This window comes from Corella eumyota, chromosome 2, assembly GCF_963082875.1.
Source record: "Corella eumyota chromosome 2, kaCorEumy4.1, whole genome shotgun sequence".
NCBI classification, from domain to species: domain Eukaryota; kingdom Metazoa; phylum Chordata; class Ascidiacea; order Phlebobranchia; family Corellidae; genus Corella; species Corella eumyota.
This window is the reverse complement of record NC_137491.1, coordinates 493,249-508,831: the sequence shown is the minus strand read 5'-3', so window position 1 is coordinate 508,831 and position 15,583 is coordinate 493,249. Positions and strand designations below refer to the sequence as shown.

At 33.2% G+C, this 15,583-nt stretch overlaps 3 protein-coding genes across 3 annotated transcripts; 2 read left to right on the top strand and 1 right to left on the bottom strand.

Annotated features, from left to right (window-relative positions):
* The first annotated feature begins 696 nt into the window (after nt 1-696).
* LOC145741761 (uncharacterized) lies at nt 697-9,888 on the top strand. Its single transcript, XM_082559410.1, has 25 exons — nt 697-902; nt 1,351-1,434; nt 1,580-1,727; nt 2,117-2,211; nt 2,269-2,306; nt 2,715-2,831; nt 3,075-3,190; nt 3,527-3,626; nt 3,779-3,862; nt 3,944-4,027; nt 4,495-4,617; nt 5,231-5,510; nt 5,595-5,651; nt 6,191-6,320; nt 6,384-6,463; nt 6,536-6,753; nt 6,826-6,935; nt 6,992-7,318; nt 7,388-7,437; nt 7,510-7,580; nt 8,123-8,198; nt 8,446-8,529; nt 9,039-9,096; nt 9,566-9,596; nt 9,705-9,888. The coding sequence occupies exons 1-25, from the start codon at nt 733-735 to the stop codon at nt 9,785-9,787; spliced, it is 2,814 nt and encodes a 937-aa protein (XP_082415536.1). The 5' UTR covers nt 697-732; the 3' UTR covers nt 9,788-9,888.
* Nucleotides 9,889-10,531: 643 nt separating this feature from the next.
* On the top strand, nt 10,532-13,674 carry LOC145741786 (ras-related protein Rab-18-like). The gene is made up of 4 exons (XM_082559438.1): nt 10,532-10,630; nt 11,404-11,594; nt 12,064-12,182; nt 12,700-13,674. Exons 1-4 carry the CDS (start codon nt 10,563-10,565, stop codon nt 12,919-12,921), a joined length of 600 nt encoding a protein of 199 aa, XP_082415564.1. The 5' UTR covers nt 10,532-10,562; the 3' UTR covers nt 12,922-13,674.
* LOC145741771 (dihydrolipoyllysine-residue succinyltransferase component of 2-oxoglutarate dehydrogenase complex, mitochondrial-like) lies at nt 13,557-15,272 on the bottom strand. The gene is made up of 2 exons (XM_082559422.1): nt 14,395-15,272; nt 13,557-14,328 (listed from the first exon to the last, which is right to left on the bottom strand). Exons 1-2 carry the CDS (start codon nt 15,238-15,240, stop codon nt 13,846-13,848), a joined length of 1,329 nt encoding a protein of 442 aa, XP_082415548.1. The 5' UTR covers nt 15,241-15,272; the 3' UTR covers nt 13,557-13,845.
* Between the last annotated feature and the right edge of the window lie 311 nt (nt 15,273-15,583).

Sequence of the window (15,583 nt, the reverse complement as noted above, 5' to 3'; positions counted from 1 at the left end):
TTAACACAATAAATAATGGTATAAAGAAACTTAATAAAAATGTTTTTATTCTTGGTTGTATTAACGATATAACTGCGTTGTATTAAATAACCCGGAGTTTTGTTAAACTGACTATCAGACTGTTTCAGTATTCTGATATTGCGGAAGTCAGGAAGTGTTAGTCAGTTAGTTTCGCTTTTGAGTGCACGCCAAATATTGATTAAAAAAGGCAACGGTTGGAACAATATCTAACTTAACACTGTTGTGCTACGCGTATATCTGTATATCTCATGTATAAATTATAAATGTTAAGAAATAATAAAGGGTTAAGTGAGGTATAGGCTAATAGGCATATAAAAAAAGGGAGATTTTTTTTTGTATATATCTTTATCCTCGATGTGGGAAAGTTGAATGCGCGACTTAAACATAGAGTAACATCAGTTACTCCAACCCAGTCTCGAGTTGCCTGTGGCAGTTTGGAATATTATAGATTATAATTGACTGATAATTATGCTGTTGATCAAGTGCTGGCTCAGCAGGAGTTCATATCGTTTATAGCGCCTTACTCAAGGGCACTACAGCATGAGAGCAGTGGGGATTGAACCCACGACCTTATGTGTGGTGTAGCAAGTGTTCTTGAATTAAATCTGTTAAGAATTTAAACAAAATAGTAATAAGAAACTCATGTTTAATAATGTTTTATATTTACAGGTTTTATATAAAAGTTGACACTTTTTTCAGTGGAATTTTAAAATGTCTCGACGATCGATGTCGTTGAGTCCGATTCGGACAGAAAGTGGAGCAAATTTGAGGACCGCTCATTGGACTCGGATGAAGTTTAAACAAAGAGGAGGAGCAGGAGGACATCATTTTGGGAATCGACCGAACTTTTACAACAAGCAGCATTACCATGAAAACAATCGGTAAAAAGTTATATTAGCTTTAATAAAATTATTTTGTTTGAAATGCGTAGAATTTTAAGAAAATTGTGTTTAATATAAATCTGTAATTAAGCTGAAAGATCATTCAATTAAAGAATTACAAATTTGGGGGGTTTTACCCGATTTAAAATATGTTGGATAGAATAGATTAAACTTTTACTGATTACAAATATATTTTAAATATTTAATCCTGCAAATATATTTAAGATATTCTTAAAATTATTAATTGTAAATATATACTTAAAATTTATGGGTAAAAATTGGTTACAATTTTGGTTATTTGAAAGTTATTTGTTGAATTCTTGTGATTTTATACAAAAATATCTCTCAAATATTTCACCAAACAAAGTTAGCCTTCAACAAAGTTACTAATAATACTTGACACAAGATATTAATGGATAATATTTGTTTTTACCTTGAAACTTTACAGGTATTACCCAAACCAACACAGGAATGAGTTTAGGAAAGAGCATCGACGAGAAAGTTTTTACGACTCCAGGAGATCTAGATCAAGGTTAAGTTAAAATTCAACAGATCTTTGGTCTTGGGTTCAATTCCCACTAAAGACATCTTTTGTATTTTATACGCATTACAATTTATAATTTTTTATGGGGTTAAACTGGAAAATTTTATTTTTATTTAGAATTTAATTTTATTAGGTCAAGGTCACATCATTCTTCAAGGTCATCTTCATGGTCAAGTGGTCACCATTCACCAGTGAAAAATTTAAACCAATCAAAACCCAGAGATTTGTTGGAACCCAGTAAATGGGACTCCCCCCAAGAAAGAAATGGGAATAAAAATGAGGTTTGAAAAAATTAATTTTAAAATATAATAAAATCTTTTTTTTTAAGTTTTATCAAATCTTTCTATAACATTAAATTTTAACATTTTTTTACTTTTTTATAAGTCGGCCAGCGTGGTGTAGTGGTCAGAACACTTTCTACACTACATAAGGTTCTGGGTTTGATCTCTACTGCCCTTAAGTAAGGCGTTTTAAACGGTATAAACTCCTGCTGAGCCAGCACTTAATCAGCAGCATAATTATCGGGCAATTATTATCTATAATATCCAAAACTGCCAAAGTCAACTCGAGACTGGGTCGGAGTAACTGATGTTACTCTATGTTCCCGTCGCGCATTCGACTTTCCCAAATCGAGGATAAAAATATTTACAAAAACAATTTTGAATTTCAGAATAAAATGGTTGATGTAAATAAGGAAAATCAAAAAAAAATTAAAATAAAACCAAAGGACAATGAATACCAGGATGTATTTGAGAATAAAAAAAGGTAAATCTTATTTAAAACGATAATTAAACAGTTAATTAATTAAATTTTTCTGTCCAGGTCTCCACAACTTTCCAATCAAGCTAATATTACTCCAGGTAATTATTTTTATGTTTTTGTTAACTTTAAAACTTAATTAGGAAACAACTTTTGATGCCAAGTTGTTAAATTTAGTTTTTATTGATATATTTATGATAAAAATAAATAATTTTATTACTGCTAAAGCTTTGAGTTCATCGGCAGCATGGTGTAGTGGTAAGAACACTTGTTACACCACACATGAGGTCGTGGGTTCAATCCCCACTGCTTTCATGCTGTAGCGCCCTTGAGTAACGCGCTATAAACAGTATAAACTCCTGCTGAGCCAGCACTTAATCATCAGCATAATTATCGGGCCATTATAATCTATAATATCCCAAACTGCTAGAAAAAGTAATACTGGTGGTAGGAATAAATAATTGTCTGTAAAACTCACAAAATTCAAGGTTCAAAATCAATATTTTTAGCTCCCAAGGAGACAAGTATGACAGTGGTCGACCCAAGTGGAAAGTTGGTCACGATGACATTTATTGAAATGGTTGGACCTGATGGAAAGTTGATGAAGGTTTTACAGATGCCAAAAGGTTTATTTGTGTTAAATTATTCATGACCTGGGCTTAAGTTAACAATAGGTTGTTATTCAATAATTTTAGTAATATCAATTTATTATTAGGGGTTTATACAAAATACATGTTTAGGGTTCTTCTATAGAATATAGTTCAAAAAAAATGTCCATTATTATTATTACTTAATGATTATCAACATTTTATCAAAATCCATTTTTTATCAATTTCTGTCACAAAAAAACGGATTAACTTTTATTTCAGGGCCTCCAGCAACCACTGCACCCCCTGTTGCTATGGTAACCAGCCCCCTAGTTACCACTAGCCCCGATTTGTTGGGTGAGAAAGTTGACCGGAGCAAGTATGAGGCAGAAAAATTGGTAAAAAAATTTTTTTTTATTCTGAATAATTTCTCCTCAATTTCCTTCACTACATGAGTTCCTGGGTTCGATTCCCACTGCTCTTATGCTGTAGCGTCCTTAAGTAAGGTTCTATAAACGATATGAACTCCTGCTGAGCCAGCACTTAATCAGCAGCGTAATTACCAGGCAATTAATATCATTAATTAATGTCAAAGTCAACTTGGGAATGGGTTGGAGTAACTGATGTTACTCTATGTTTAGGTGTGAAGTCGACCTTTCCACAACAAGATATAAAAAAGAATAATTTTGTTTTTTTATTAAACTTTCACTTAGTTTTTGTGTTGAAATTATCAGGAATTGGAAGAGAAACAACGACGACGTAAAGAAGTTATTCGAACCCGGTTGTGGCCGAGACCAGCCACCTGGAAAGATAAGGGAAACCCTGACACCAAAGGTAAATAATTTGGAAACCCTGAAACTATTAGTAAATAATTTGGAAACCCTGAATTTTTTTTTTTAATAAATTATTTTTAAATTTAGAAAAATCGTTTTTAAATAAAAAAAAATTCAAAAAATTGTAAATTATTTTTAAAATATTTTTTCTAGAATCCAAAGATTTAACTTGGGCTTTGAACCCTAAAAACAAAAACAATGTTATTCCTGGATTGGGGGGTTCACCAAAGAAAGAAGGTTTCCCTAAATTTCTTTTAAATTTTTATGTTTTTATTTTTTTTTTAGTTTTTAATTTTTTTAATTTTTTTTTTATTTCAGAAAATGAAAATGAAACTGTTGGCCGTAAAATTCCAACATTGGGAAACACTATTTCGTACCCTGCCATTAAAATTAATCAAAACGGTAAAAATTTTAATTAAAACTCTTAATTAACTTAAAATAATTAATTAATCATTTTTCAGCAGGTCTCATTTTGTTTGAAAATCTAAATATTTTAATGAAATTGATAAATTTTACAATTTGGAAACCCTGCTCTTTTTTATTATTGGAAACCCTGCAATATTCTGAAATGTAATTTTTTGTCGAAACTCTTTCAATTAAATTATTGGAAGCCCTGTAGTTTTTTTATTGACGGAACTCAGCAAAAATGTTATTATTGGAAACCCTGTAATATTTAAAAAATTGGAAACACTGCCAGTATTTAATTATTTGGAAACACTGGAATATGTGTTAATTTATTTTGGTTTAATTTTGTTGCTCTGTGGACGAAAAGTAAGTTTTACTAAGAATCTTAAAAATATTGTTTTTTTTTTAAAAATTAGTTAAAATTGTTTAAAATTTACATTTTTTGTAACTTAAATTTTTTTTAGAATATGTTCGAAAAGTTGATCAAAATGTTGAAAGTAACGAGAATGTTGCACAACAAGAGAAACAACAAAACAAAAACTATCAACAACCTTTTCAACAAACTGCATATCCAAATATTTCTCAAGGTAAAATTTTTAAATAAATATTTTGGTATTTTTGTTAAGTGCTTAAAGTTCTTTTTTTGTATATATCTTTATCCTCGATGTGAAAAGGTCGAATGCGCGACCCAAACATAGAGTAACAACAATTACCCCAACCCAGTTTTGAGTTGACTTTGGCAGTTTGGGATATTATAGATTATAATTGCCCGATAATTATGCTGCTGATTAGGTGTTGGCTCAGCAGGAGTTTATATTGTTTATAGCGTCTCACTTAAGGGCTCTACAGCATAAGATCAGTGGGGATTGAACCAACGACCTCATGTGTGGTGTAGCAAGAGTTCTTACCACTACACCACGCTGCCGGTTTTTTAAAAGAAGTCGATAGCTAGTTTCATGATCAACATTTTAATTATCCTAAAATGGTCACAACTCTCAACTAATATTTGCTAGGGGAAAATTACCCACACACCACAAACAGTAGTTTTATTTATTTAGTTGGCCTATAAATTGGACATATTTATATCACCCACTCTGTTACTCTGTTATATATTAATTTTTACTTTAGTTAAAGATGTGGTGATGCAAAGTAAAATATTAAGTGCCCGGGGTTAAATCACGACCTTCATTCTTTTTTCAGGGTTTTCCAAACCTCGCTACATCAGCTCTGTAGTGCCAACTGTGGCAGAAGTGCACCCTCCAGAGGAAGTACAATTACGACACCAAGTGGCTGAAGTTAGACAACCCGTAGAAGATTTAAGGACCCCAGTGGAAGACTTGAGACACCCTGTGAAAGATTTGAGACACCCAGTGGAAAACTTGAGACATCCAGTGGAAGATTTGAGACACCCAGTGGAAGGTTTGAGACACCCTGTGGCCAGTAAATGGGAGTCCCCCGATATTACAAAGATTCAACAAAGGTAAATAATTTGGAAACTAAAGTTATTTAAAAAGTTTCTAAATTTTTTTCTGTGTTAAATTTTCTGATCTTTGTCAACTTTTAGATCTCACAAAAGTTTTGCCTCCCACGAAAGTAGTTCAAGTGATGGGGAGAATAAATCGTGAGTTAATGATCTTAAAGATTCTTTTTTTAATTATTAATTTTAACTTTTATTTAAATAATAATCACAATAAAACCACCAGACTTCAGGCCATAAACAAGATGGTTGGGGTAATTGACCAGCAGGATGGTAAAGTGGTTCAAACACTTGGCTTTATATAATATGGTCCTGGGTTTGAATCCCACTGTTTTCATGATGTAGTGCCCTTGTAATGTGCTATAGATGTTAGTAAGCACCAGGCCAAAAAAACATCAACAAATTAAACCAGCAGCATGGTGTGGTGGTAAGAACACTTGCTACACTACAGAAGGTCATGGGTTTAATCCCCACTGATCTCATGCTGTAGCGCCCTTGAGTAAGGCAATATAAACAGTATAAACTCCTGCTAAGCCAGCACTTAATCAGCATAATTTTTGGGCCAATTATAATCTATAATATCCCAAACTGCCACAGGCAACTCAAGACTGGGTTGGGGTAACAAATGTTACTTTATATTTAAATTGACCTTCCCACATTGAGGATAAATTTAAAATACTCAGATACAAACCTGAAGCAGTTGTTGAGGTCGAATGTTCAAGTGACGAGAATTTGAAGAAGAAAAAAAAGAAGAAAAAGCAACGAAAATTGTCGACCAGCGAAAGTAAAAAGAAAAAGAAGAAAAAGAAAAAGGTTTGTGTTTAAAGTTAGAAGAAATTTTTAATTTTTTTAACTTTTTATTTCAATTTTTTGCAGGAACTTAGTGAGGAAAAAAATGATAAAAAATTGAAGAAACAAAAACTTGAGGAAGAAGAAAAAATTGATCATTTGATTCGGTATTTTAAAAAACTGTTTTTATTTCAATTTTTGCACAAAAAAAATTCAAATTTTAATAAATATTTTTTTAGAAACATTCCTGCTGATTTGCCCCTGTCTCACATTCGAGATTTAGTTGTACGCAACAACATGGAAGGTGGCCAGTCCATTTTCAGTCATATCCCTAATCTGAGCAAGAGTACTGACTCATATGAGACACAATTTGTGTCATTATTTGGTGGCAGTGAGGACAAACAATCACCCTTAATGTCGAGGAAATCTTTAAAGAAAACAAAGATTACAGTAACAGGTGAGTAACAGAGATGTGGCATTAAATTAAGGTTGTGACTGGAGCAAGGGTTGTAACATATTTGTGTTGCAGGTTCACGAAGTGTCACACATATGACAAAACTCTCGTTGTCGGAGAGAATCACGAAAGCTCACGAGGAGAAAAAAATGGAGAATGAGAAAGTTATGAGAAGCAAACAAACCGTGAGTTGAAATTATTTTTAATTTTGGGCAAAAATTTTAATTTTAATTTTTTTTAGGTCTCTGTGAACTTGGAAAGTTTAAACTTTTTGAAAATGGGAAAAGAAAATGAAAAAAGTCATTCAAGGTCGCCTTTAAGGCATTCAAGGTCAAAGCAAAGGTCATTAAGTGGCTCAAGGTCAATGGAAATGTCAACTTCACCAATGGGGGCACAAAAAATCTCATTAGATAGATCAAGGTCAAACCAAAGGTCATTAAACAGGTCAAATTCCAACCAGAGGTCTTTGGAAAGATCAAGGTCACCTAAAAGGTCACCAGTTCGAAGGTCAAGGTCAAAATCACTCCCAAGGGCATACAATGATCAACGACAGAGGTCATCTTCAAAGGTTAATTATAACAATAGTTTAATTGTTGTTTTTAATGCCCATTGTTAAAACAAAACCTCTTTGTTGTAGGAGAGTGTTCCGGGTCGATGGAACCAAAACAGGGACCGAGGTAATTCCAGGTAAGTTTTATGACATCACAATATATTAATGACATCACAGAATGCTTAAATATATTATTTATGACATCACAGATCCCCACAAAGAGTATATCAGCAGAGGAATTACAATCACTACAACCAGAGATTTCGTGGAAGGGGTGGAGGTAAATTAAGTTTTAATAATTAGGATAATTAATTAATTAATATTTTGTCACTAGATTACAAAAAAGCCTATTTTATATTGATTTTTTTTTAACTTTTTATATTAATAAAAGAAGTTTAAAGATTTAATTATTAATTACCGAAGGAAAATGTATTATTATAAAACTTTACCCAATACCTAATATTGTTTTTATTTATCCTCGATGTAAGAAGGTCGACTTTATGACCTAAGCATAGAGTAACATTAGTTACCCTGACTCAGTCTCAAGTTGCCTGTGGCAATTTGAAATATTATATAGATTATAATTGCCCGATAATTAAGTTGTTTATCAAGTGCTGGCTCAGCAGGAGTTCATACCGTTTATAGCGCCTTACTCAAGGGTACAACAGAAAGAGATCAGTGGGGATTAAACCCAGGACCTTGTGTGGTGTAGCAAGTGTTCTCACCCTTACACCACGCTGCCAGCTACCAAGAAGTTCATACTGTTATTTTAAATAAGAAAATAAATATATTTAATTTTGAAAGCACTTTTCTTTCTCTTAGGTTTCAGAGGACGATGGAACAACCACCAAAACTACTTTCACAACAGAGGAAGGGGTTACCAAGGCAACAACTGGAGGTTTCGACATTTTATAAATATTATGATGCAAAAGTTGCTATAAGGTTTATAATATATCAGTGTTACATAGGATCTAATGGGTACCATGCCACCCTTACCCCATTTGTGATGTAATATTGTTTTGACCCCCCTTAACCCTGACCCTGGCTCACCCACTTATCATAGTTGTTAGATTTTGATAAGTTTTAAAGGCTATAGGACTAAAAAAGCTAGTTTTTATCTTTTTATTGATTAAAACTATTTTCAGAGGTCGATTTCAAAACAATTATTACGACAACAATCGACCGAGACCAAATTTTAACCTGAACAACAGAGACAAAAGGTTCAATAGGTAAGTTTATGTTTGAAAGTTTTAAGTTTGATTCTTACTGCTGGTAAATTGTAGAAAGTCAAGAACTTGTGTTTCTATCCGGCAGCGTGGTGTAGTGGTAAGAACACTTGCTACACCACCATGAGGTCGTGGGTTCAATCCCCATTGATCTCATGCTGTAGGGCCCTTGAGTAAGGCGCTATAAACGGTACAAACTCCTGCTGAGCCAACACTTAATCAGCAGCATAATTATCGGGCATTTATATTCCCTATAATATTCCAAACTGCCACAGGCAACTCGAGACCGGGTCGGAGTAACTTATGTTGCTCTATGTTTAAGTCGCGCATTCGACTTTCCCATATTGAGGATAAAAAAATATACAAAAAAAAAGAGTTTGATTTCTACTGCTGGCATATGTTAGCATACTTTTAATAGCTTTATAGCAAGGGTTTGCATGTAATAATTGTGTTAAGCTAACTGGGTTAATAAAAGCTTCAACTTATGACCTTTACATTTTTCTACTTTCAAGGTCAAAAACTCGAAGTTACTCACGGAGCAGAAGTCCGATTCATTCACCACCTAAGAAGGTAAAAAAAATTTTAAGTTTTATACAAAGTTGTGTTTTTTGTAAAGTTGTTCTTAATAAAAAAATATTTTTGTGTAGGAAAGTCCAATGTGCGACTTAAACATAGAGTAACATAAGTTACTCTGACCCGGTCTCGAGTTGCCTGTGGCAGTTTGGAATATTATAGATTATAATTGCCCGATATTATGCTGCTGATTAAGTGCTGACTCAGCAGGAGTTCATACCGTTTATAACGCCTTACTCAAGGGCGCTACGGCACGAGATCAGTGGGGATTAAACCTACGACCTCATGTGTGGTGTAGCTTACCACTACACCACGCTGCCGGTTTGTTGGTGATATAAAATAATATAATGTTGGTGATATATAACTAGTTGAGAGTCCGCCTTATTAATTGTGTTTTTTCATTTGAAGGCTTATAATATTTAATTATTGATCCTTAAACTTCATAATATATTGATTTGTTTTTTAGAATATGAAAATAAGTGAACCACCAGCAAAAGGTTAGTTTTCAGGGTTTAAATGTTAAATCTTTGTAAAAAATTAAAAAATTTTGTTGTATTTAAAATTGTGTTGTTATGGAAACCGAGTCAATTGTTATTTTTTTCTAGAATTCTTCGGGAAGCGCAAACCTTCTCCCAAAGAATGGACTCACGACAAATTTGAGGAAAACGAGAAATCAGAACCAAATTAATTTTAACATAAACAGCCAAATGTAAATAATGAATCTGTTTTCGTTTTTTGAAGCAAATGGTGCTTCTATGTGTTTTTAATCCATGTAAATACACGATTTTGATGCAACCTGTTTAGTTGTAAAGTCTCTAATCTAAAAGATGATGGGTTCAATTCCCATTCCTATTATGTTGTAGCATTCTAACAAAAGGTGTCTTTACAGTTCTTCTTTTTTAACGCCCTAAAACTAATCTGTAATTGTGTGATTATAGGCAATAACCAAAGGTTAACAACACCTTTATCAAATGCAATATATGCTGTACAAGTGTTAAGGTCCGTTTACACGGCGTACGCAACGTAATGTAAGATTTCGCAACCATTTAAAATAAACAGAGTCGTTCACACGTACGAAAGTTTGCGTAAGTTACGTGAAGTTTTGTGGCTGGACCGAAATTTACGCAAGATTTCGTTAGCGGTAAACTTTTATTAGATACTTTTATTAAAATTTAAAAAAAAGATCCCTAGAACTCGTAAAGTTACGTAACGCAACGCAACGTGACCCTGTCGTGTGAACAGGCCTTTAGTATTTTAAAGTTACTTAAAAAATAAAAAAAATGTTCTATAATTAACATCAAAAGTGGTTCTAATATTTTTTTACCAATGTTAAAATAAACAAATTTAAAAACGACAAAATTTTGAGGACAAACTGACCTCAGGGTATTTCCCTGCTTGTCGCAATTATTGATGACGTCATCAATAACAAACTCTTTGTTAAATTAAAAGTTTTTACGAACGAGATGGAAGGCGACGTTTTAACAACTTTAAAGATTCTGATAATCGGAGATAGCGGTGTAGGGAAGTCGAGGTAAGTTTTATTAAATTTGATTTAAAGTTTGTTGACATTCTTAGGTTTGTAAAAATGCTGGTGCCTTGTTTACCTTAATTAGACCACGCGTACATTATATCTTAACGTAATGGCGTGTTTTCTATACACATTTATCCTCGTTGTGGGAAGGTTGAATGCGCGACCTAAACATAGAGTAACATCAGTTACCTCAACCCAATCTCAAGTTTACTTTAAGCAGTTTGGAATATTATAGATTATAATTGCCTGATAATTATACTGCTGATTAAGTGCTGGCTCGGCAGGAGTTCATACCGTTTATAGCACCTTACTCAAGGGCGCTACAGCATGAAAGCATTGGAAATTTTTTATCCTTCATGTGGGAAGGTCAACTTTACGAACATAGAGTTACATTTGTTACCCCAACCCAGTTTCAAGTTAACTTCGGTGGTATTTGATTTATATTTGTCTAAAAATTAAATTACTGATTAGTTTTTGCTCTTTTTAAAGTGTTTATAGCATAATATTTAAGAATGCCACAGTGTGGAAGCAGTAAGGATCGAACTGCAGACCTCATGCAGTGAAGACAAGTGTTATAATTTTTACACCATGCTGCCAACATAACTATTTGACTATCACATGTTTAAACTGTGAAATAAAAATGTTAAAGTTTATTTAATAAACTGATAACTTAAGAATGAGCCAGGATTTTAAAGCGATATTCTTTACACTATTTAAACCTGTTTGTATTTTCACTTTGAGGATAAATTAATTAGTTTAAACTTTTGTTTCAGTTTGTTGCTGAGATTCACGGATGACCGATTCGATCCAGACCAATCAGCGACCATCGGGGTCGACTTCAAGGTCAAAGCGCTTACCATTGACGGAAACACTGTTAAACTTGCAATATGGGACACAGCTGGGCAGGAGAGGTTTCGAACTTTGACCCCAAGTTACTACAGGGGGGCACAAGGGGTCATTTTTGGTAACAACTTTTTTTATGGTTATAACTTTTATTTTTAGTGACAATTTTTATTTTTGGTTATAACTTTTATTTTTGGTTACAACTTTCAGTTTCGGTAGCAACTTTTTTTTTTGGTAACAACTTTTTGTTTTTTGTTACAACTCTCAGTTTTGGTAACAACTTTTTCTTTTGGTAACAACTTTTCATTTTTAATAACAACCTTTTCTGGTAACATCTTTCATTTTTGGTAACAACTTTGTTTTTGGTAACAATTTTTAATTTTTGGCAACAATTTTTTATTTTTGGTAATAACTTTATTTTTGATAGGATGTTTAATTTTTTGGTAACAACTTTTATTTTCAGTAATAACTTTATTTGTTGATGCCTACTATATTTTTTTTGGAAGCAGCTTTTAATTTGTCATTAAATCTTGTTTTTAATGTTTAATAAAAGTCTCAAATCTCAGTAATCCTTAAATATTTTCATCCAGTTTACGATTGCACTCGACGTGATTCCTTCTCCCACCTCACAACCTGGTTGGAAGAAGTCGAGACTTATTCCTCGAAGAACAACATCGTTAAAATGTTAGTCGGAAACAAAATTGACAAGGTCAGTGTTTGTCCTTGACGTCAGATATTTAAAATTCAGATGATGGTGTTAATTGTTTGTTTTTGTTATCATAAAGTTACTCTAAATATTTTAAGTGTTTTATTACTGATTAAGTCAGTTTTATTACCTTTCATTTAAAATTTTTATTGCCCATGTCTAAGCTAGTAGTCTCAGTAAGTTTGTTTAATGCTTACTGGTATCATTTTTTTGTGCCTATAAAATATACAAGATAAATAGATTTAAAATGTGGTTAGGGTTTATTTCATTTGATGCAGGGTATTTTATACATCTGTCTATGTTGATAAATGTCAAACTATTTTTGCATAGTTGGGAAAAACAAACCTTAAATTTTATGTAGAAAACTTAACATGACAAAAATACGAATCAAACTTTAGGTCTAAGGTTTAACAAACTTTGGATCTTTGATGTAACAAACATATCAGCAGTGGGAATTAAACCTGGAATCTTGAATTTAAAGAGTTTTTACAGGTAGTTTTAAAGCTTATTTTTAACGCAGAATGGTCGTGTAGTGACGAGGGAAGACGGTTTAAAGTTTGCACGAAAAAACTCGATGTTGTTTATTGAAGCAAGCGCGAAAACAAAAGATGGAGTCGAGTGCGCGTTCGAGGAACTTGTTGAAAAAATTATACAAACCCCGGGGTTGTGGGAACAAGAGGGGCAAGGTCGTAAGGTCACCCTCGAACAACAGCCATCAGGGGCTGCTTCATGTTCATGTTAACTGTGATGTCATAGATGGTGTGTGATGTCATAGGAGCACTGTGTGCTAACAATGAGTCCAAAGTTACCTTAAATTTATTTTTCTACAAAACTTAATCATTTTATTCTAAAAATTTATTGGAAATTTGATTTTTTCAAAATTACTTAAAATTAATGAATTCTAGCTTAACAACATATCCTAAACCTTAGGTCTAAGAAAGCCTGCTACAAAAAACTAAAATGTTTTAAAGGTCTGCCTTTAAAAATATAAAGATAAGGTTTTAGTTAAAAAAAAGCTATAAATATCTGTAAATTTTAGGCCTACATTTACCCTGGTTTATATCACAATATTTATTATATTAAGACTTAATTAGGATGGCATTTACACAAATTAAATCTAGGGTATATTGCATTTTAACATCAACCATAAAGTGCCTATATTTAACTCAGCTTTTTACTCAGCATCTGGTACCATTAAATTATTGCTATGTTATTTTTAAGCAAGGCTTTTGTTATTGTTTAATAAACGTAAATATGATGTCACAACCTTTTAATTGTGACAACAATATATTTGTAGTACTGATACTTTGTAGATTTTAAATGGTGTTTATATATATATCGTTGTTTTTATAAAATGATATTAATTTTAGTTTTTAATGTCATTATTATTATTGTGCAATTATATCCAACAACCAATAATATTTATTAAAGCAATTAAATAATAAACAATAAAGCATTCTGTATAGAAAAAAGGTGCAAATTTCAATCTTGTTCATTTTAAAAATCGAAATATTTTTGCATTTAATTTGTATTGAACATTAATTGAACTTTAGAAATTGTTTGAATAGTTGTTAAAAAATGAATTTTAAATAAAATTGAACCAAAACTTTTAAGAAATTAAGAGTTTGCGAATAATTTTGAACTTTACAAATTTAACGAGAAGTTTTTACATTCCTAGGAGGAAGATCGAGGGATCTTCGACTCCCTCTTTGATCTTCTTCAAGAATGTCACCGCCTCTCTTCCGTCAATCAAGCGATGATCGTAAGTCAACGCGATGTACATCATCGGCCGGATCTTCACCTCGTTGTTAATGGCAACCGGACGATCAAAGATCCCGTGCATCCCGAGGATCGAAGACTGCGGGAGGTTGATAATCGGTGTCCCGAACATCGATCCAAAAACTCCTCCGTTCGATATTGTGAATGTTCCTCCATCCATGTCCTCAACGGTTAACTCGTTATTGCGGGCTCTAGTGGCCAGCGATGTCATTTCTTGTTCGATGCCGAGGTAGTTCATCGTCTCACAGTTCCGGATGACCGGCACCACCAATCCCTTTTCTGTTGACACGGCAACGCTGATGTCGACAAAGTCGCGATAAACAATCTCATTTGTTGCATCATCTATCACTGCATTCACTACAGGTTGATTCTGAAAGTAAAATTTAAAATGTCAATTTAGTTACAAAAAAATTAAAGTTTTAATAAAGATGTCTACCTCTAAAGCATAAGTTGAAGCTTTAATGAAAGCTGACATGAAACTGAGTTTAACTCCGTGTTTCTTCAAGAACAAATCTTTGTGTTTGTTCCTCATCGACATCAAGTTTGTCATGTCGACCTCGTTGAAGGTCGTGAGCATCGCTGCCGTGTTTTGCGCATCTTTGAGTCTCTGCGCGATCCTTAATCGCATCCTGTTCATCTTTACTCTGTGCTCAGATCGAGAGCCAATCTCACCACTAGGAGGTGCCACAGGGGTGATTTTAACATCCGAAGTCTTTGTCGTTGACAAAGGTTTTGTTGGAATTGGAGGCACTGGGGGTAAGGTGGTTGGGATACTTATGGGTTCAGTTTTAGGGGGCTCAGCGGGTTCTTGGGTTGGCTTTGGGGGTTCTGATGAAACTTCTGGGGCTTTAGTTGGTTCGGGAGCCCCACCTTCAGTTTCAAGAACAATTAAAGGGGTACCTGGGGTCACAGTTGCCCCATCAGCAACTAATAACTCGAAAACAACCCCCGATGATGGAGAGATGATTGGAATCGAAGTTTTATCTGTTTCAACCTCGCCACAAACTTCATCAGTATCAACAGCTTCCCCGACACTTTTATCCCACCGGAGGTCGCCTTCTGAGATGGATTCCGCAAACGGGGGGCAATTCACCGTAACTTTTTCAAGGGCAGGCAAGGTTACGCGAAACCATCTTGTTTGTATGTTGTAGTTGATTTGAGGTTTGGTTATTGTGTAAACGCGACTTTTGCGCGGTTGTTGCGACAAAGAAATTGAACTAAATTTTGAAAAATTACGAATTTGTCGAGCAGTTCGGAAACTACTCCTTAAAAAAAGACTCATTTTAACTAAAAAAAAATCAAAAAGTTTACTAATTAGAATTTTTACCGTTCAAAAAAATGAAACTTTTAGCGAAAAAGGCAATTTTTTATTAGAATAAATTATTAAATAGTTTTTAGGCTACTAACTCCAGGAGCTTTACGTTAATTTGTTACAATTTTGTTTGTAATTTATTTCATCAGAGAATTTAATAATTAAATCGCAATCCTTATAGAGCAGTGGTTCTAACTAAAAATGATCTTTGAATATATTTTTAATTAAAAAAAAAAAAAAAATTAAATTAATAATTATACTGGTAATTGGAAATTAATATACTTAAAAAAATTAAGTTTTTTATTGTTTCAAA